Here is a 21,401-nt window from a genome sequence, read left to right as displayed (position 1 = left end):
TGTATCTCTGGAAACCGTTCAAGTTTTGCTGAATGATTCTGCTGGCGAGGCAGAAATCTAACAAGAGGTTTATGTTCCAGTTGGAAACCAGAGCAGTGTCCCAGTTGAAGTGTTTTTGATCTGTTTTAAGTATGGCCAGTAATAATTTAAACCTGTATGAGAAAGCATTTGAACAATCTATATTTTTAAATTGGCCCCCACCTCCACCCAGACCATGGATACGTCACTGTTTGTTCATCATGCAGTGAGGGCATTATCTGCCGACTGGGCTGCTGTTTCTAGGTCAAACGAGTCCATGCCCAAAGACGGGGGGGGGGAGAAGCAATCACATGAACCATTCTTTCCACATCCGAAAGAATCTTGAATTTATTCACGCAAGATGTCAAGCCCTTATACCGTATATTGGTTGACAAAAATTGGGTAGGAAGAGAAAAGATCCGAGTTTGAAAACTCTCACACACCATTGCCGCTCTCATCAGTGCTGTACCTAGCTCCCTGTTGGATAGTCAGCAGTGATAACCACCTCTAAAAAGATTGCAAATACTGAATTATTTACATAAAATTACAAATAACACTGGACCTGAATGCATATCTGAAGGTCTCCATTAACCCTAACCATACTGAACCCAACAAGGTTATGCAGGATTTCAATGGTCCCTAGGGGGTTCGGGTAACCCTAACCATACTGAACCCAACAAGGTTATGCAGGATTTCAATGGTCCCTAGGGGGTTCGGGTAACCCTAACCATACTGAACCCAACAAGGTTATGCAGGATTTCAATGGTCCCTAGGGGGTTCGGGTAACCCTAACCATACTGAACCCAACAAGGTTATGCAGGATTTCAATGGTCCCTGGGGGGTTAGGGTTAAGTATGTTCTACTATACAATTTTTTCACATTCAGTTTTTTGATAATCTTGAGTTAACCTTGTGAGTAGTGAGATTTCCAGATGTTAATTCTTGAATTCAAACCCCCCCCTTTCTTAAATCATTAACCCAGTCTCATGAGTAACAATTTCTAGCAAGGACGGAACATGGATTGGACGGAACGACTCGAGTAACATTTATGTGCATCGTGAATTATGTTACAGAAAAATCACAACATTTCTCCAAAATTTACAAATAAAATCTGTAGAAAAAATAGCCATCTACATGTAAAAACTCTACAAAATACATGTACATTTTGTTGAAAACTAAATTTTTCCGAAATATAATTCTTCAGACTTGAGTTATGAATCTGACAATTTCATGCACTCTTATCACACTATTTAACAAAAATGTTATTTACATGTTCCATGTAAAGACTGAACCACAGACAGAATAAATCAAGGGAAATAAATCTTCCCTACTTATAGCAATTAAGGTGTTTTAACTCTACCTTTTTAAAATCTGTAACAAGCTGCTGATTACAAGTCCATTACAAGTCACTCAGTCTTTAATTCAGAGTGTAGTCAAAAACCATTTAAGTGAGCTGTGACAAAAGTATTCCTACTCCAGTGTCCACTGAGTTTATATGACTAGACTTGTGACAAGACTTGCGACTGGACTTGTGATGAATTCGACTAAAAAGTTGCTTCACTACAGCGTACAGAGGTGAATTTGGACAAATTTAAGAAACCTTCAAGCAAACGAAATCCGGGAGTTGAAGTTAACACCAACACTTCAACATTTCAAAAGTCTGACATGACCCCCAAACTGAAGCAGAATCTCACGAGTATTACCTCCTCTATTTTATTTTTTGAGTTGCTTTACTTTTTGGACCCTTTGCTGCTTTTGGAAGAAGATGATGATGATGATGATGATGAGGATGATGATGATGATGTGGATGAATTGGAAGCAGCTGAGGCGGGTCTCTTCTGCACTGGCCTCAGGGACTGCTGGGACCCACGGCTGCCGCTGGTGCTGTCTGGTCCTGCTCCTGAGCTGAACCTAGGTCCAGCCTCGGACCCACCATCAGCAGATCCGCCTGACGTGGTGGCCGCTTTTCTCTCCTCGTCCTCTCTCTTGAAGGGAGACGGGGGCTTCTTGAGTGACAGGAGGGACCCCAGGTCACTGTCCGGCCCCGGCACAAAGCTGCTGAACAGGACGGTCTCGATGGATGTGATGCCTGCATCGGCCATGTTCCAGGCCTCTCGGTCTGCAGCGTGACCTCGAATGTACACCAGGACATCCTTGAGATTCAGCTCCTTGGCCCTGATACTGCATAGGAAAAAAAGAGGACGATGAAACACTTCCATGTCTACTTTTTTTCTTCACGTAGCAGCTGGATGATTGATATACAAGATGCTTCGGTTGGGAAACTGTTTCAGCAATATCAAAATACAAACACTGCAGCAAACCGTTTTGCTGACTACAGTGACCAGATGTACACAAATTAAAACTCACAGGGCCTTGTATTCAAATCTTAGCAAATATTTTCTCACGGAGAGAGCTGTTGAGAAAGATTCTACAAACATTGAAATCTATGGCCCTCTAACGAAGGGAGAAATGTAACAGCAACTGCAATTCAAAGAGACTTTCTCAATCTGAGATGTGTACATAGCAATATCCACAACACTGGCTCCATGAATTTTGAGATTTACCAGAAAAACTGCATAGAATGGTCCTCTGTAAGTAGTGACTGGAATGTTGCAGTGTTGTTCACAAAAAGTAAACCTATATCTAGGATTGCACTTACGCAGTCTGCCTCTGATCCAGTGTGCAGAGGACCACTTTGGACACCACCTTCTGCAGAATGGAATCTCCTGTTTTGGCTAACTGGTTCAAGGCAGTCTTCAGGTTTGGTGCCGCCAGCATTCTCTCACATGCCTAGGAAATGGGGTTTTAACACAAAGGCAGAGTTGTCAATTTCAAATTGACATTCTGGTGTTATTTATCGGGGGGGGGGCTGCTTTATCAAATAAATACTGGGAGGCAGCATTTTTGTTTCAATCGAAATCTTGAAAACGACACAGGTTTGGGCAAGGATTAATTGTGCCTGAGGAAGGAATAAACCAACTGAACATACCTGGGGACTCTCAGCAAAGTACAGCAGGATCTTGCCTGCCAGAAGATAGATACCTGCATCCGAGGACTTCCGAGGAATGTTCAGAAGATGGTCCAGAAGCTCCTCCTAAAGATGAAAAGATGGAAAACGAGAAGCTGATAACTGAAAAAAAAAAACCTTTAACCATCAAATTTGAGTTCACTTTTACAATCCATGCTTTTGAAGGAGATTCCTCCTTCACGATGTGCACCACTCACCTGGTAAAGGATGACATCTGCGCTCTCGATGGCTACCAGTTCCAGCGCCTGTAGGGCCAACCTGAGTGTCTCGCTGTCACTACTGGTGCAGAGGGAGACCAGCGCTGCAGCTGTGATTTCAGCAAACAGAGAATCGACGGCCTTACTCCATACAGTCAAAGCATTCAGGAACGGAATCTTATCCCTACCAGTTTGATATCATGAGCAAACTTCACACTGAACGTTCCAACGTGTGAAAATTGCACGGTCCCAACGTAATAAAAATGACTGTGGCATTTACATCACACTACAAGCTGATAGTAAGATCAGGTAGTTTGGCACTGGCTAAGCTGTAGCGGTGTCAAACTGCAGTGCTGGTGAGAAAATGTTTTAGCGCTACAATTCACCACAGCCACTCTATGTACTGTAGTGTGTAAGCTCTACCAGCAACCTGCACTTTCAGTTTGACAACGGTAGTACCAGTTTTGGGACTCAAACTGCAAGTGAAGTCTTACAATATATGCAGTGAAGGCCATGCTATGGCTATGGCTGAAAATGCCACATACGTCTACAGAAAATGAATGACACTGCTCACTAGTGGCTTTCATAGATACGCGTGTAATATTCAGCCTGAGCCAAGTGATCTGGACATAGCCTTGGTCTATCTTGGTTAGTGACGGGGGGATGATATCAAGAGTAATCATGAGAGCTTACTTGGCGCATTCTGTGAGGTCATCTGCGCCCTGATGTCAGGGCTGAAGGCCAAGTCCAAGTAGATGCCCGCCACGTTGCGCTTGGCGACATCTGTCCCACCCTGGACGGCGTGGGCTAGGTCCTCCAGGCCGCGGTCGGCGATGATTGCCTGCCTGTTGTCCTCCGAGTCGGCCACAATGTAGGAGATGGCGGTCACTGCTTCTTGGACCAGGCGGGGGTTGTGAGAGTGCAGAAGGGTGGTCAGGGTGGTGACACCGCCCAGCTCCACAAAGGTGTCCTGTGTACATAGACAAAAAACCCAATATAAAGCAAATATTTAAGTTTTAAGTTTACAGATAACTTCCTAATTTGCGTGGATGCACTAGGAAAGGTACTGCATTACTATTGGATAGAAACTCTCAATATGATTTATATTATGGGCTGGTCTAGCATCTAATGTCTTTGATAGGTCCAACATCCACTGAGGAAGTCCGAGTCACAGACTGCTTCTGTGTGCAAACTAATAGGCAAGTATACCAGCATCTGCTACCCATTTCATCTATCGCCAATGGCCTGAGCCTGCTGTATACAAGCTATCCATGCCCTCGGCTGGCTGCTGGCAAAACTCCACATCCGCTGACTGTGAGATCCATGGTTCAATTTTTTGTTCATTAAATTTGAATGAAATTCCGAACTGCTGGAACTGCACGGGCTTGGATAAGTTTTGTTGTCAGAGCCCACCTGGATCACTGGAACAGTTAGAAGCTCTGCCATGGCCTCGGTGGCATACTCCTGGGTTGCTTCGTCTGTTGATAACCCCAGAGAAATCAGGACCTCCAAGCTGTCAATGGTGGACAAAAAGGGGGGGGGGTCAAATCCTAAAGGCACAAAATACAGAGCTGACTGAGAGAAATACTGAGAGGTATTGGAAGTTGGAAGGTTCCTTTTCTGTTTTAAAAGGTCAAACCCGAGCATGGCTCCTTTTTTTCTCTGGACAGAGCAGGGCAATTCCTCAGCAAAATGACACATTAACCTAAACATGGGAGCTGGTGCACTTCAAACGCAATGTGGAAAACAGGTGTCCAAACTTAAGTTGAGTCTGGGTAAATAACTACAGACATGGCTATGGCTGCAAGCTAGCAGCTTCTGTATGGGCCCAAGCCATAGCGTGGTCATTTGGAAGCAACTTCAGAACACCAGCAGTATTATTCCCAGTGGGATTTTCCGGGTGCTCTAGGTTCTTCAACACTCCCTGTAAAAAGGTTTGATAGGGTTAAACAGAGGCCTACCCTCCCTCAGCGACAATGTGAAACTTGCTGTCATCTCCCGTAGTGGCTAGGGTGGCTAGTTCAAACGCTGCCTGACGCTTCTCCTTCACTCTGTAATGACATCAATCAATCTTGTTTACAAGGACTATTACTTGCATGATTTGCAGTTGTGTAAATGTTGCACACACGACTGATTCAAAGTTGGTCATATGTCAGTCAAATGCCAGTCACAAGTCAATTGCAAGTCCTTACATGTAAGTCACATGCCAGTCACAAGTCAATCACAAGCAAGTCACATGTCAGTCACAAGTCAATCGCAAGTCCTTACATGTAAGTCACATGCCAGTCACAAGTCAATCGCAAGTCCTCACAGGTAAGTCACAGGTCAGTCATAATTAAACTCGCCAGTAACAAGTAAGTCGCTGATTAATCACAGTTCCGGACGATTCCAGCATACGTTATCACAACCCCTTACAAGTCAACCACAAGCTAGTCAACAATCATTCATAAGTCAGTCATAAATTGATCATATATGTAGGTCATCTAGTCACACAGCGAATGCGCAACTTATTACGACTCATAATCTGACTTGACTTTAACAACGTGATTACAACTCAGCTGTTGTACCCAAATTTAAAAATGAAAGCCCAAATATTTCTCCATGTTGGAAAGCTCGGCTTTATCTCTGCTTATCTCTGTCTCCAACTCCAGAACCACTTGAGTTTTTAGCTTCAAGACCACATGAAAGACTTGCAGCTTTAGTTTCAATTAACACACACTTTATAGGAACGTGAATTAAGATAAGGTCTAAAATAGAGACGATACCAGCCGTTGAGACAGAGGCCTTGTAGCAATCTACCTACCTTCCATTCCGAGCTGTCTCGATCACCTTCTCCACGTCTCTGGTCACCACCAGGTGCTCTTCAAGGTAATCACCGACACGGAAGTGGAAGTTGCGGAGCAAGGACATCGCCATGGACCAGATGATGAAGAGGTAGATGGCGTGCAGGCTGAAGAATATGGCCAGGAAGTATGACCAGAAACCACGGACTGTGCAGGAATCAGTGCTCTCCTCCGCCAGGCAGGAATAGTCCTGTAGGCATTTTTAACATCCATCTTGAACTCAAAACTGTAACTTTTTTAACAGGTCCAGAGAAAGGACTACGCTCCTCCAACACAAGTCTTTGCCCCCCACATGAAATTTTGAAATGTACACAACCTTTGGACAAGTCACAGCTGTAATTGGAATTCAGTGCCTGTTTGAAATAAATATGTGCATCCCCCAGCTACACCACTGAGAGGATGATGGATCGCATAATGCAGGGCTTAGCTTTGGAACCTGGTAACTGTATATCACATCATTAATGGTTGTAAACCAGAAAAAAAAGTCACCCCTGGCTCTTTTGTTGAAATTTGACCAAGCCTAAAAAAATCATGTTCTTACAACAGTATCACATTTCATGTGATAAGAAGAGATTCTTTTGTCCTGCTGAGATGGCCACTTACCAAGATGGACAGGATAAACCTGATCATCAGAAAGACTGCCACGCCCCAATTGATAATCGTCAGGATGAGGAATGTCACCATGAAGAAGCGGGGCCTGTCAAAGTAGGAGAAGGAATCTCAAGCTCCAATAAAACAGCTAACTAGGTGCAGACCAAAGTGAATAAAATGGGTTTGATCCCCCCCCCAAAAAAACTGTAAATGCTAAGTTGGTATGCAAACAAGAATCTAACAATGGGTTAGTTTTGCTGTCATGATTTATTGGAATATTGACAAATGCAAAAGGGAATTTCTGTGTTCTTGAGGTTTTTTTGGACGTTTTGGGAGCTATCTACTTTTCCAAACCTTGGTTTTGTGTCTGGCTTTGAACTCATTCCTCAGCAACATCAAAGTCTCTACTGTGAGGCCAGATGTTAAAAAATCTTTCCCTTATTTCAGCAGTGCATCTCAGTTATTCAGGATCCTGACATGAGGCGCCTGACACATGGCCCCTGGAACGACTGACTACTAACCACAAACTGGACGGCCCAGTGAAACCTGACTTGTGGGTATAGGAGGGACATTTCTCCAATGTGTAAAGCGTGATCAGACCGACGCCAACGCAGTAGATCAGCATGGCCCAGGGCAGGAATGAACTGTACTGCCTAGGCGGGTAGGGGGAGAGGAAGTACCAGACAAACATCAGGGCGGCAAACAGGGTGAAGACGCGGTTCAGCGACAGGATGCCCTGCAAATGAATGAGAGGTGCTCTTTCAATCACAATCTGCAGGTACACCTGGAAGGGTTGGTTTCAACCTACCCCCCCCACAAAATGTTGACCAAAATCCCAGTCAATGCAAGAGTGTGCAATATTTTCAACATGTCAACTATCCATGATCTAACAACTGGAACTAGAGCAAGCCGGCTTCTATACGATCCAACAGTAACATTGTTCAATCCGATTGGCTCCCACTCTCAGAAATGGAGAGCAAGGTTTGATTCGAAAGCTCACCAGTACTTCTCAGAGAAAGTTCAAGATCTGCATCCCTTTTTGCAGAAAGATATATCTCAGATATTGACCTCCCAACTTTAGAACATTCTTGTTAAGGGGGGTACCAGAGCACTGAACAAGCAAGGTGACTCCAGAAGAAGAAAACTCAGAGTGGCATTGAACATCAGTCAAAGGTCGGGTCAAAGGTCACTTGCTTAGTGCTTACACTGAATCCGGCCACCATCTGTTCTCTCCATTTCAGCATTGCGACCTCCCGGATGAGAGCCATTTTGACCTCGTTGCTCTGTCCAGCTCCCAGCTTGGCCCTGTCAGCTCGCACATCTGTGAAAGACTGAAGAAGAGAAGCATAAACTTTTCTGTCTCAGTTGTGATATATATACATGTATGCTTGGAACAAAATGAAAAGGCACTTCACTGGCTCAGACAGTGCAGTTCAATGAAGTTCAAGGCAAACCAGAAACTGGCTTTCTCACCAGAAACTCAGTCGACCAATCAGCAACAGTCTACCGGGGAAGTTGTAATTCCACCATGCTTGTTTTTAGCGCCTGTTGCAGGCATGTGTGAGTCTGTGGCTGCTGGGTCACTGTCATTGTTTCTATCCTGTGTTACCCTAAAAATCAAAACTCTGCTCCCTTTCCGCAAAACTGATCCTTCATCATGTCAATGTCACCCACTTATTCAAGTCCACGAACTGAGATGTTTTTCCTTTGCTAGTAACGACGGTGCCTCGTAAGCTTACCTCGTGTTTCTTTGCCATGGGTACCATCTTGAGTACACAGTGGTCTCCAATTCGGTAGTCCTCCAGCGTGTAGGCATCTCTTAGGTATTGACCCTTGTATCTCATGCGGAACTGGTGGTCCTCGTGACCAATTTGATACAGGATATGCAGTAGCTGAGCCCGGATCCGGGCCAGCGTGTCGCCAGGACTACATTGCAGTATGAATGTGTGGATCTTGGACAAGGAGAAAAATGCGAACAAAGAGTTTATTTTTTATTTAAATGAAAAATGAAAAGGCATGTGACAACTTGCAGCACCAATTTGGGAATAGTGTAGTTGTTGACACCTCTACATTTTGTTATCCTTAAAAAAGTCACTCCCTAAGGATGTGCAAGCTTAGGCAATGTTCTCTTAATTGTGCTGACCTAATTTTTAAATTGGCAGTAAATGCAACTTTCTAACCTGATTTTGTGACAGCTGGCCTTGTGAACTGACATTTACTCTGATGCACTGCAATACCACAGTATACCGGAAGCAAAGGCTTGTGCCTTGTAATGACCATTAACAAATGGGCTTCTTAATGAAATTTTTCAACAATCTGTCGATAACTTTATTACTAAATCAGCTTGGACACTGTTGTCATATATATTTTCAGTGAGTGCATTTGATGTTATCACCTTCATTTTTCAGCCCCCCTAATTTTCCTCAAAAATCAAAACCCTGTCCTCTTTCCATGAAATAAATGCTGAAGATATTCAATTTGGCATCGTCGTCATCTACATAGTCAAAAATTCAGATGTCTCTGTTCTGTTGAGTAAAGGAATCGGGTCTCCAACTAAACAATCCCCACAAACTCCTTAGTGGGCCATCACAAATTTGGATTGTCCCATACATACAATTTCAAAGAAGAGAGCTACTGTCATTGTGATTTTAAATTTAGAGATGAAATGGGGGTTTTAGTACCCACACTGGCAAAAACAACTTCAACCAGGAAACTCAAAAGAATTCCATATTGGACCATCATCGTGACATTCAATTGAGCATCATTAAAACCAAGTTTACGCTTCTTTATAAACTTGTTCCCCTGGCTTCCTCAAATGATTTTTAAATTATTAAATCAACTGATTCATGAAGTAAACATTTATAAGAACTTCTCCGTAGTAGGCTACAATTTTTAGGGTTGCAGGTCAACTCGACCATTTGCCAACTCGACTCCTGACCAACTTGACCGTGGACCAACGGTAAAACGAATTACACGCGTTATCGAGAACTAGGAAAAATGCGTTCCTTCTATGCCCTGTCCCTGTTGCACCGTTTGCACTGTCTAGTTGGTCGAGAGTCGAGTTGGTAGAGTTGACTCGAGTCGAGTTGGCAAACGGTCGAGTTGACCTGACACCAATTTTTAGTACACTGTAAGCTTTTTCCTGTTCCTAATTTATTAAACGGAATGGTTGCGACATTTCGACATATAAAACCATTCTACCTCCAAGATAAAACTAACTCACCGAAAATGCACTACTTTCCACATAGAGAAGCATGATTCTTACGCGTTGTTCTTCCCCTCTAGCACAGCCACTATGGCGCTTCCATTGATGAAACGAAAATTTCTAAATACTGGAAAAGTGTGAAGCTCTGTCTGGAAACATGAGAATGGTTCGTTTTCACACGGCTGAACCGTACTGCTATCAATTATGCAAATCACCAAAAACGTCATACTCGCCTGGGTAACGCGTCTCGCCACGGCTAACCACATGAGGGCGCTAAACAGAAATCACGGGACTTAATTAAAAAGTTACGAGTTTCCGCTCAAAAGAAATACGCTAGGCTAAAAGCTTGATGGGAGATGGAAGGGGGAGGGGAGTAATTTCCCATATCGTCGCCTATCTGACGAACCGGCGAATCGACCATTCTGGTGATTTTCAGATTTTATCTCGCGAACTGACGAATAGATCTGACAGGAGTATTCAAAGATAGAGCCAAAAATACAAATTTATTTGGAAATGATTTCATAGACCAATTTTGTATCTTTTAAACACAGAGATCAAAACAGGGTTGAATTAAATATCGAAAATGAGCAAGCAATATTTCCTTAAATGAAAACATGTTTTCTCAAAAATGGTGATATTTCATATTCGTCGGTTCGTCAGATGAAAGACACACTTATTATTAAAAAAACCAAAATGCCTGTGCCCAAGGTTAATACCCGCCTAGGAAAATTATCAAGGCAAATCGGGAAACGCTCCTCCGTCTATAAGAACCGTGCCCGTTGAACTCCCACTTTTGTGAGAGGAAGAAGTGATAGCAAGTCACAATAAATCTTGCTTGTAATTTCGTTGAAGCTCGAAAATTTAAGTATCTGTTTTATCATTTCAGTTATATTTTCGGATTCTTCCACACAGCATACGTGGGCTCAGCTTTCATGCAGGACTATATACATTTTAATGCCGAACACGGCAAAATTGAAAGGTCAGCAGGGATATCCAACTTTAACAGAATAGCTGAAAAGCTCGTCAGACTTAAATCTACAGACGAGTGCTCAAGTTTATTATTATTTTTTTTGGGGGGGGGGACTCGGTGGACGTTGGGGAGAATCTGCAGCAGAATAACTGCTGAAAGGGACCGCCACAACCAGTGCATAGACTTTGTATAGGAATTCAATGCACTGGCCCTTTTCCGCCTCAGAAATCCAGACTGTCTGCAACTCTTTGTCAAGCAAAATTGGACAAATATACATCCAGTGCCCTAACCTGTTGTCGGGGGGGGGGCTTGGTGGGTATGCCAACAATCCATTCCATGGTCCCACTTGCCTATTCCCCACCCTCGGGTGCTCACCCGACCCCATGTATTTGGTAAATATCTGAACGAGATACTGGTACCGAATTCTAGTTCAGAAGAGAGACCTTCTGTAACGTTGCGTGTCGATACATATTCTGAGACAGGTTACCGATAACCTATCTCATATCAGGCTCATCTGACACATGGCCCAGACTTGCAACCTCCCTATGGCACGAGCCCATTCTTCGTCGATGGTGTGTTGGGAGCTATACACATCCATACAACTGATGCTCATTCCGAGCAAATAAACGACGAATCCACTGCGTAAGCTGACAGTTTTGTAAAAAGGCCTCAGCTTCACGTGTTGTATGCCTGGACGTGTCCTTTGGACCTCGGGTGCAGTTGCACCAGATGGTTCCAAGGGTTAAGTGTGGGAAGGTATATTTTGGATGGGTGGTAGAAAAGCATTTTATACTCAGTGCTTGAAATACACCGCTACATGATTCAAATCCACCGGGAGTTGTTGAGTCATGGCAAATTACCACGTGTCGCTATTTTTGTTTCTTGAAGTCACGTACGGTGACTATCCAACGGCTGATGGGTAATTTTTTCCGTAACCGCGGAAACAGTGAACTTTGAAACGATCCAAGCTAGCGCAGACTGAGGTTGTACTGTCTCACTCAAAACTGTAACACCGATCGAAAGGTTGGAACCCCCCAAACTAGCTGACTGTTCAAGATGTCGAACACCACAAGTGAGCAAGAGCCACTGCCGCCCAAGCCCAAAGCGCCGGTGGATCTGTCCGGAAAGTGGAAATTGATCAAAAACGAGAACTACGATGAGTTTCTGCAGGCGCTGGGCGTGGGCAAGATCGCCCGCGTGGCTGCTAGCTCCCAGTCTCCCACCATGGAAATCAAGCAGGACGAGAACGACAACATGGTGGTGACCGTCTCGACGCCCATGCGCGCCACGGAGGACCGCTACACCGTAGGCCAGGAGTTCACCAATCCCGACCCAACCAGAGAGGGCGAGCTGGCCACCTACTTACCGACCTGGGACTGGGAGGGCAAGAAACTGACCATCAGAAACTTGTCCCGGCCGGACGACGGGATCCACGTCACTCGAGAGCTAGTTGGAGGGATGCTGGTGCAAACGCAGATGGTTGGGACGGCGGTTGCTAAGCGATACTTCGTGCGAACTGTCTAGAAGATGATGCACTGTGTAGGCCTATTTTCTTTTCAAAAATTGCCGATATTGTGTCGTGCCACATTCGTGCGTCCGATCCGACGGTTTTGAGGACAAGGAACACAACTGGGGTTTTTCTTACTCTCAGCTGGGTCGCAACGACTGTGTAGCTGTTACGAGGGTTCTATCTCCAAATTAAGGTGTGCACTTCGAAGATTGCTTATGATTGAAAACATGCATGCCTGTGCCTCAGGTTCTTTCAAAAATGAAACCACGCCTAAAGGAGTAATCTCATAGAAAATAATAAGGCTGTAACTTTGAAAGAATAACGAGAGGTACTAGGTTTTCCCATCTTATGTATATAAAGTAATATTTTCTTCTTAATAATATAGCATCAATTATACTTTAATTCAACACGGTTTTGAACAAGTCATCTGTTCTCATCACCCTCCTATGTATGGGCTGATTCGACTTTTTTGTGTTATCACTATCATTTAGATCAACTTATTTGCTCATAATGTTGTTGTCAAAATAGGAAGTTTGTACGAAAGATTGTATTGGCCGTAACCCCTACTTGTTCGATTTTAGGAAATGCAAATTTGACTTTTTAAAGCAAAAACACTCATTTAAGTTAAATAGAAAATAAACATTGAAAATAAATTGTTTTGCATTTACATTTGAGAAAATTTAAGAATACTAATTAATTTCGTTATTGGTAATTCCACATTTTAACTAGATTTACGCTAACAGCCACCAATATCAAGTTTTGTACACAGTAAACAGCATGCAGGCAATTCGTCCGTTAACGATTTTACGCCTTCTTTTTCACCGAAATGTTCTTTTGAATCATTACTTATATTCAGCTTATACTTACTGCGTTGAGTTATCAAGGTAGGATGGACAAGAGTATTTTGTTCAAATATGAAATTGATCTAATTGTTTTAAAATGACTGATCAAACATACGCTGATATCTGACAGTGTCAAAATAGAATTGTTAATTAAAACCAGAAAAACTGTCTATTGCAATCACTTCTTTGATTCCAAACCCTCAATCTTCTGAACGCATATTTTATTGTGGAATATGTTGATGGTTGTGAAATATCTCTTCTTTTCAGCTCTTCAAACAGTGATTACTAAAGTGGTCTAAACTAGACTATACATATGCCATTTAACGTGCAATAGGCTGTCAGACTTTGTAGATCATCTGATTAAGCGACATTGGAACAGTGACTTGATTCATAACAAGCATGAAGAGTCTTTTCCATGGAACGTTTGAAGATAACAAGCCTGACCCACTTGTAGTTGGGTTCAACGGACTCGACTCTTTCAACCCCGCAAGAAGCAAGAAAGGTATAAAGTTCGCTAAATGCGAACGAAGTCAGAGTTCTTTGAACCTTTGTTAGGTAGTAGTGTGTGTAAAGGTTACGTTAATCATTACTAAATGCGATTATTTATTCATATTTCATCATAGTATGGTTCGTCGTGAAGCACCTCAATATTAAAAGTGCTGACTGGTAATGCCATTTGAAGAATGCCGATTTTAGGGCTCTAAGGCTGTATAGGTATGAGGTGTCCTACATGGAAAGCATATTGCTGACACTGCTGTTTTGGCGTATGGGGGGTCATGGGGAAAAATACCTCCCCAGGAAACGTTTAAACGATTAAAAAAAATATTATTATTTATTAGGAATTGAAAACACCAGCCTTTAAAAAACGTTACTACCTGATGGGGTGGGGGTGTTGCAGTTCTTATACTTGTGAAAAATGGAAAAATCCGCCCCCCTCCGACCAAAGATCAGAATATGCCGCTGCATTGTCTTAGTCAAACAAACCTATAGCTCCTTGGATTTTGACACCCGTGTTTGCCTTGACTTTATTTACGAACAGAAAAGTCTTCCAATTTGTCTTCTTTCGCCAGTTTGGTATGTTAACGCCAATGCCGTGTTCACAGCCGACCGGTAGAGAGGCATGTTGGCCAACGTTGAGTGTGTAACCCATTTAATGTAGTCCCTCAATTAATCCATTTCATCTGAAAGCAAAATCCCTAGCCCCGGATTCAAAACCTTGATAAGCCACTGGTTCACGCTAGTCAAAAGTACTGATTTTCTTTCATTAGTTAAATACAAACTCTCGTCCCTTCGTATTACATTTTATGGAACATGCAGTTCCTGGTAAAGCAGCCGAGCTCAAGTTGATAGTGGCAATGCCTCAAAAAACTGCCTGAATATACTCCGAAAAATTGCCCACAAATGCAAAAGAGTCCATCATAATACATTGAAATTTAATGTATCTTTTTAAACGACACACCGTCTTAAATTTGAGGGGAAGATGTGGGAACAGTGTCGAATAGTGTGACTTTGTGTACTGCGCCGGCATAGATCAGTAACTGTTGCCCCCGGAATTAACTTTGCCATTGTTATGCAATACCACGCCGTATCCGCGGAGACGTCCCATCTACTAGTCTAGGTTTCGCCGCAGCATTCCACACCGCGTTTGTATGAATTCTTGCGTTGATCGTATGCAGGTCTTCGGCGAGTCGACAGACGAAATCGGTGCGGTGCAGCCGGACTGAACATGACGGTGGAATCGGGAAGGTGAGGAATTTTGCCACGGCACTGTATCTTCGGTGTTGTGACCTGACTTGTCTTTAGTGGAACAGCAGACAAATGTATCTTGAACAAGCACTTTCGTAATGTTTGCATAAATGTAACTTCTTTGGTAATGAATTTATTATGCATTTAGTTTCGCTTTACCAGCCGTGAAATTTTATACAGACATGAAACTTTCTGTTGACCAATTGCGATATGGATAACGTTAGTTCAGAATTTCATTTAGGAAGAGTTCTATATCTTTGTATCTAAACATCACTTGACATCCTGTGCGCATATATTAAACACTACTAGACTGGTCTGAAAAATTGGAAGTGTTTTCCAAGTAAATTGTTAAATATTTTTCACTACTAAATTGGACTTTTTAGTACATGTTATCACTTCTGATGGTTTATCCACGGCAAGGGAAATGAACCATTCGGGGGCATGCAGTGAGATTTATAAACAAAAGTCTACAATTTGTACCAAGGAGCAGAGTGTCGAAGTGCGAGGGGAGGGAATGAAATTATGGAAGAGCCCCATTAATGAGGCTCAGTAATGGCTCCTCCTCCTGGGTCCCCCAACATAAAGACTTTTTTCCTGTTTGACTTCTCAAAGCAAGGAGGACTGACTCTTCATGGGGAAAGATACACAGGTATGGATGCTTGACACCTTATGCACTACCTACATGTACAGAACTCCAAGACACAATTCTATGTCAAATGGAGTTGTGACTTGTTATAGCTCTGTAAAACCCTATGAGTGGCCTGAAATTTTTTTAATGTTTTCTACGTGAATACCTCAACATTTTCACTGCTAAATTAAACTTTTGAGGACATTTTATTGCTTTCAGATGGCTAATACTAAATCACCCGAGGGAAAATTAGAGACGTCTGTATGCTAAAATTCCTTCCCTCCAGGGGCCTGAGGGGCAAGGCACAGTGCTTCCCTGGAAAAAATAACACCAGAACAAAATGAGGGAAAAAAGCAGAAAAAGTGGAAAAAATTGGGAATGAAATGGGACATAAATCACCAATTTGCTTGAAAATTAAAAAAAAATGCAAAAGTGACTCCCTCCAGCTTTTTTTTTAGCTGGTAAGTGCTTTCGCCCCTTCCCCCATTCTCCCCTCCCCCGGTAAGAGTAGATCGCCTCCTTCCCCTCCAAAAAATCCTGGCAACGCCCATGGCACTGTCATTACTACATGCATTGGTTTTTTGGCTGCCTCTCCTCATCAAGAAATTTCACAGATGGAAATATTTAAGTTTGGTTGAGAACATTGCAAATGTTAAAAGCTGGACATTTCCAGTCAGGAATCGATCACTTGAATACTACACTGATGAAAATTGGATGGAAATCACCAATTTGCTCGGAAAAAACCTAAATACTGACCTCCTCCTGCTTTTGTGTACATGTAAATTGTTTTTAACCCCACCTCCCAAATGGTTCCCCATGGAAAGAATCCTGGCAATACACAGGGTGACCAGTATACTTGTAAATGGGCTGGGATTTCTCAAGTTTATTATTCTCTGCAGATGTCCATGGCCCTAGAATGAAGAAATAACACAGGTGTTTTTTAGAACATTGAATGACTTCACTGGGAATTTTCAAGAATATGACATCTGCTGTCTGCATTGATTCCAGCAAAAGAAAGTATTGTGAAGTTAACTCCCCCCAGCAGTTTCGATTGGTTTTTGGTCCTAGCTGAAATAAGCCTTGGAAGATTAAGGGGCATGGTTGGCGGATTATCTCCAATCACTAGCCGTCCCAGAGAGTCCAGATCACACCAATCAATTAATCAATTCTAGTGGTGTGAAAAGGTTCCAGGGGTCCTTGAGAAAAAATCCGTCAGGAATGTGTCTCGATGTGGTCACCAAGTAGTGCTTGTTGATGGGCAAGATGTGCTTGGTCCTGCATTTGCTCACTTGCATGCGATACACATGTACATGTTATTCCTCCAGTTACCTAGGCCTCGCATTCACAGGTATGTTAGGCTTTCAAGTGACATCCACACCTTCGGGTATGTCACTGGGGCTGAGTTTGAGGGTGTGTACCATTTACATGTATAAAAAGATATCCGTTGAATAAGACTGACAGTCCCGATAAGAGGGAATTCAAGATTTAGCTGTTCATTTCGGAAAGTCCTGTCATAAACAAGAAAAATGATTTGTACTGAGTGATATTTGTCTCTTGTTTGTTCACAGATTCTGAAAAGATGTGAAGATGGCCTTAGAGAAAATGAAACAAGTCCTGCTGTGTAAATGAGAGTACAGTTTGCGACAATTTGATAAATACACTTCTGTGAAATGTGATCTGGCCTAGAGAACAAAGAATGTTTTTGTGGAAAAACAGTGTTTAATTTCAAGCCTGACTTTTAAGCCCATGAGTAATGGGCATTGATTTCTGTGTACCCAGTAATTCTGGACACTGGGTGGAGACGGGCAATCAAAGATATGCCAAAATGGTTTTAAGACGCGAAACTTTGTTTTGGTTTTAAGGAGTAACATTTGCCAGGGGATTGATCTTAAAATGTAATAACAAGGCAATCCTGGGAGAAATGACTCACGAAGTTGGACTTGCCAACGGATCCTCTGAGGATGCTCTCACCAGCAACCAGACAACACGACACTTCCACTTGTCAGAAGGCCGGGTTAACGGCGACAGCCAGGGTCTCTTGTCCGAGAGCACAGCACCAGATGGCTCTCTAAAGCCTGGCTCCCAGGCAGGATTGAGTCAGGACCCGCCAGACAACGATGGCGCGGCAGACCCGTCCGAGTTGAACAGACCGCGTTTGGCAAGCGTGCATTTCCAGCACCGGATGGGAGATGACGCCACTTCCAGTTCGGCCAGCGTCTGGAAGGATGGGGAGAGCTTGAGCAGTGAGGAGACCGTGGTGCAACAGCTCATGCGCAAGATCAGCCATGTTGGCAACGGGGACGACGGTCCGAAAACTGCTGCCAGCTACACCAGTTTCCCCAGTGGCTTCCAGCAAAGGAACTACTACGAACACAGCAAGAAACTCACCGATCTTGTCGATGGTAAGCTCAGACCATCATCAAAATTTGTCTAATGGTAGCCGCATTTACATGCAAAATTAATTGAGTTTGGTTGAACAGGTGGTAAAACCACAACTTCAGGACTGGGCAAGTTTGGGTAGAACTATAGTTCAACCAGTAGTTAATGGCAATTTAACTATGTGCACATGCAATTCAGTTACACTCAAACGACCCTAGTTGGCCTAAATTTTAAAATCTCATTGTTACTGTCATTTCACCATTGGCTGCCATTCTCGCAATGTAAATGGTCATTGAAATCTTATACAATTATTTTCATGTGAATGGTTCCTTCCATAATGATACATGTACATGAAATAGGCTGTTGATAACCTGCGGTGCGTCCACATCGACAAAGGACTCTCTGCCTAGTCGATTTGAAACCTACCCCTTTTGAATCATTGTTGATAAATTGGTAGTAGAGATCTTCAACGACAGCTGGTATTTCCTCCTTTCCAGTCACATACAACCCACGCACAAGACAGTTTATCTTCCTCGATACCAGAGGCATTACAACATGGGATAAAGATGGCATTGAACACACTGGTAAGAATATGCTTGCATCATAATATCAGGTACATGAACATGTACCTGCAAATATTCATTCTCTAAATAAAAAGTTTTTAATTAGAAAATACTAATTTAAAAAAAAAGAAGAGGTTTTTGTTAGAAAATCTGCACTATAATTCCCGAGCAGGTTTGGAAACTTAGTTGTTTGCTTTGTTCACTGTGTTTCACTTTGTGTTCAATCAGATCAGCACTCAGATCATAAAACTCATGACTATTGCCTCCTTTGTACTCGCAGTTAACCGGAGCCTGAGCTATCCCAAATATGTGAACAAGCTTTTGCGGAACATCATTTATGCCAGGAAGTACAACGTGTACTTCTGTCTTGCCAAAGATTTTTCGCTCAAGGTGAGAGCTGTTTTTTTTTTATGCCAGATGAGATTGAGGGCTTGCTCATAGATCTACAGCATACATGTATGTACGGCAGCTTTGTGTAGGACGTGCAAAGTCTGCTAAAACGTGGTGACTACAGTACAAGAAATGACAGGTCTGACTGACTCTGCACGCCATTTCACAGATCATCATTAACACAAAGTAGCATTGCATCGGCATAAATAGCAATCTACATTAACTTACGACGTGATGGATGGCTGATCTGTTAGACAATTTTCCCTAGGTATGCATGTGACTGGAAAAGTTCATAGATTTATGAATTTCTTTGTTCCTGCAAATGCCTATGTGTTGTGCACAGGTATTGAACAAGGACTTTGACGAAACCTGTAATGTTGCGTCCGATCTCAGCTCGGTCATGTTTCTCATCTTCAACCCAGTCAGAGATGAACTCATCACTGGCGGCGTCAAGGGAACCAAGGTTAGATCGTAAATCATTCCAAACCAGATTGCAGGGCTTTTACAACAATGCACTTTCAGTAGTCTTGAAATAACCTTTAGTAAAAAGACAAATAATCAAAAGGGTTGTGACTGCAAAAATTCAGGGTGATATTTTTTTGGGGGGGGTGATTAAGTGTGCAAGGTGAAAAGGACGTATCCCCCAAATCCCAAATAAAGTGATGATGATGGTTGAAGATATTTGAAGACTTGCCATTACGGAACTGAGAGACACCTGATGAAAAGACTGAAGATTCTGAAGCAAGTTTTAATTTAAAGTTACAGCTGGGCAAAGTACACGTACTTCGAGAGTGCGTTTAATGACATAAATTTTATTTCTGTTTTACTGTTTTTTGTTTGGCATGCAGGTGTGGGAATTCAAGCAAGTTACTGATCAAGTGTGGACAGAAATCAAACCCATGGCCAACTACGGGCTTTTTCTGAAGTTAGTGTGTTTTTGCACATACTGGTAAAACTCAGAATACATACGACCAACCTCTGTGTGAGCACCGGGCTAACAGTTGAAGTCTTTGCCCTCCTGCCACTTTCTTCTTCGCTGCTGATTGGGTACTTGTTCCCAACCCAGATGCCAAATCCTTCGCTCACCAACTTTGTACCCCTGTAACATTGTCTCGTTACCCACTGAAGCACATACATGTTGTTGGGACCCACAGCTCACGGACATGGCGTAGGATAAGCTCTGTATGGAGAGCAAAACCATCTATAGTATTTGAGGGTGGGTTTTGATAGTTATAACCAAGAATTGGTTTGGTTGATTCTCGTCGGTGGGGATTCTTCAGCAATGTTAATGGGGGCAAGAATTGTGCCCGATCATGCAGTACTCCAACTCCCTTCCAAATTTAACCAAAAGACAAACAAAAGAACCAATTTTGGCTGTGACGGCACAAAACACAACCCGAGACCCCATGGCTTCAATGTCATTTCAGTGCATTTTCTTTGCTCAAAAACCCCCATTTTCGCTTTGCTACAGGAGAGAGCTGAGTGGGATCAAAGGGGGCTGGATCAGGAAGGTGGAGCTAGAGCAGCATCTGCAGCACCTGTACTGCTGCTCAGACACCGACGTGCTGTGCTACAACACAGAGGGCAAGCCACTCTTCCGATTGGTGGAGTGAGTAGGGCTGATTAAATAATTAACGACAATGAGGCCGTGAAGGTGTTGCTTTGGTATCGGAACGGCAGACTTTTGCGACGCTTGTTGGTGGAAAACACACTGGTCCCAGGCTAGCAGTCTACTATTGTTTGTGTTATTTTTTTGCATGCATATGGCTTGTTAGCTCAAGCGTGACGCAGATGAAAGTGGATTGGTCACGTTCGACTGGTATGTTCAGCATCCCCGAGCAACTCAAAGCCTCCAAATTCCTTCAAAAAATTAAATATAACCATTTATTTTCTTATTCAAGTGCCCACAAGTCTCAGATTAACGGTTGCAAGTATTCGCCACTAGCAAGAGCGCTCATTACGTGCTCCAATGACTGTGATGGTAAGTGACATTTCAGGACATGTATGACCACATTTAGTAAGAGGGTCATTCCATGAGGTTGGGGCACAATATGCGACAGTGTTAATTGTTACATGGGTTCCGTAAAAATGAACAGCTAGTTCCCTGCATGTGGATTCCAAATTGACATTGTTATACATCTTGCAAGGCTGAATACAGAGGTGTGTGTTATTTTTACAGAGTAAATGACCTACTCTACAGGTCATGACAGTTGGTAAAAATTTTGGATGTAACAAGGACACCGTCACAAATTGTGCCCCAACCTCATGGAATGACCCAAGAAACCAAAAAAATGACGTTTGTTGATCATAACAGATTAAAAAAAGTGTTATTTGATTGTTTTTGATGGGATTTCTCCTGGGGGTCTTTCTCCCTTTGTCTCTGTGGTTTGTTTTGTTTTGTTTGAGGAGTCTTATTGTAGAAATGGTCATATTGTAAATGACCGAGATGCATGCTGGTCGTGTTCTAGTGCATCATCCTGGGAATTTTTTGC

General features: G+C 42.9%; 3 protein-coding genes across 6 annotated transcripts in view; 2 read left to right on the top strand and 1 right to left on the bottom strand.

Moving 5' to 3' along the window:
• Nucleotides 1–341: 341 nt before the first annotated feature.
• LOC110986970 (uncharacterized) lies at nucleotides 342–10,099 on the bottom strand. Its single transcript, XM_022249344.2, has 13 exons — nucleotides 9,900–10,099; nucleotides 8,416–8,628; nucleotides 7,882–8,007; nucleotides 7,198–7,412; nucleotides 6,689–6,782; nucleotides 6,046–6,275; nucleotides 5,204–5,293; nucleotides 4,656–4,755; nucleotides 3,936–4,212; nucleotides 3,243–3,352; nucleotides 3,007–3,111; nucleotides 2,677–2,807; nucleotides 342–2,198 (listed from the first exon to the last, which is right to left on the bottom strand). The coding sequence occupies exons 1-13, from the start codon at nucleotides 9,930–9,932 to the stop codon at nucleotides 1,748–1,750; spliced, it is 2,175 nt and encodes a 724-aa protein (XP_022105036.2). The 5' UTR covers nucleotides 9,933–10,099; the 3' UTR covers nucleotides 342–1,747.
• Nucleotides 10,100–11,569: 1,470 nt separating this feature from the next.
• Nucleotides 11,570–13,873, top strand: LOC147799454 (cellular retinoic acid-binding protein 2-like). The gene has a single exon (XM_087136345.1). The coding sequence runs from the start codon at nucleotides 11,908–11,910 to the stop codon at nucleotides 12,373–12,375; it is 468 nt and encodes a 155-aa protein (XP_086992471.1). The 5' UTR covers nucleotides 11,570–11,907; the 3' UTR covers nucleotides 12,376–13,873.
• A 989-nt stretch (nucleotides 13,874–14,862) lies between these two features.
• Nucleotides 14,863–21,401, top strand: part of LOC147799451 (uncharacterized) — a 36,934-nt gene continuing 30,395 nt past the window's right edge. The window contains exons 1-9 of one of the 4 annotated variants that reach the window (XM_087135929.1): nucleotides 14,910–14,949; nucleotides 15,434–15,598; nucleotides 17,146–17,979; nucleotides 18,454–18,540; nucleotides 18,800–18,909; nucleotides 19,253–19,372; nucleotides 19,758–19,834; nucleotides 20,381–20,518; nucleotides 20,811–20,890. In XM_087135929.1, the coding sequence (XP_086992055.1) occupies nucleotides 17,499–17,979; nucleotides 18,454–18,540; nucleotides 18,800–18,909; nucleotides 19,253–19,372; nucleotides 19,758–19,834; nucleotides 20,381–20,518; nucleotides 20,811–20,890 (1,093 nt within the window). In that variant the 5' untranslated portion in view covers nucleotides 14,910–14,949; nucleotides 15,434–15,598; nucleotides 17,146–17,498. Of the gene's footprint in view, nucleotides 14,950–15,339; nucleotides 15,599–17,145; nucleotides 17,980–18,453; nucleotides 18,541–18,799; nucleotides 18,910–19,252; nucleotides 19,373–19,757; nucleotides 19,835–20,380; nucleotides 20,519–20,810; nucleotides 20,891–21,401 lie in introns of those variants that run through there. The other 3 variants (XM_087135926.1, XM_087135928.1, XM_087135927.1) reach the window with 3 other exon arrangements.

The sequence above is a fragment of the Acanthaster planci genome, linkage group LG04 (genome assembly GCF_054643075.1).
Source record: "Acanthaster planci isolate LZ-2023a linkage group LG04, COTS_SCS, whole genome shotgun sequence".
Classification (NCBI taxonomy): Eukaryota; Metazoa; Echinodermata; class Asteroidea; order Valvatida; family Acanthasteridae; genus Acanthaster; species Acanthaster planci.
This window is presented reverse-complemented; position numbering and strand designations above follow the sequence as displayed.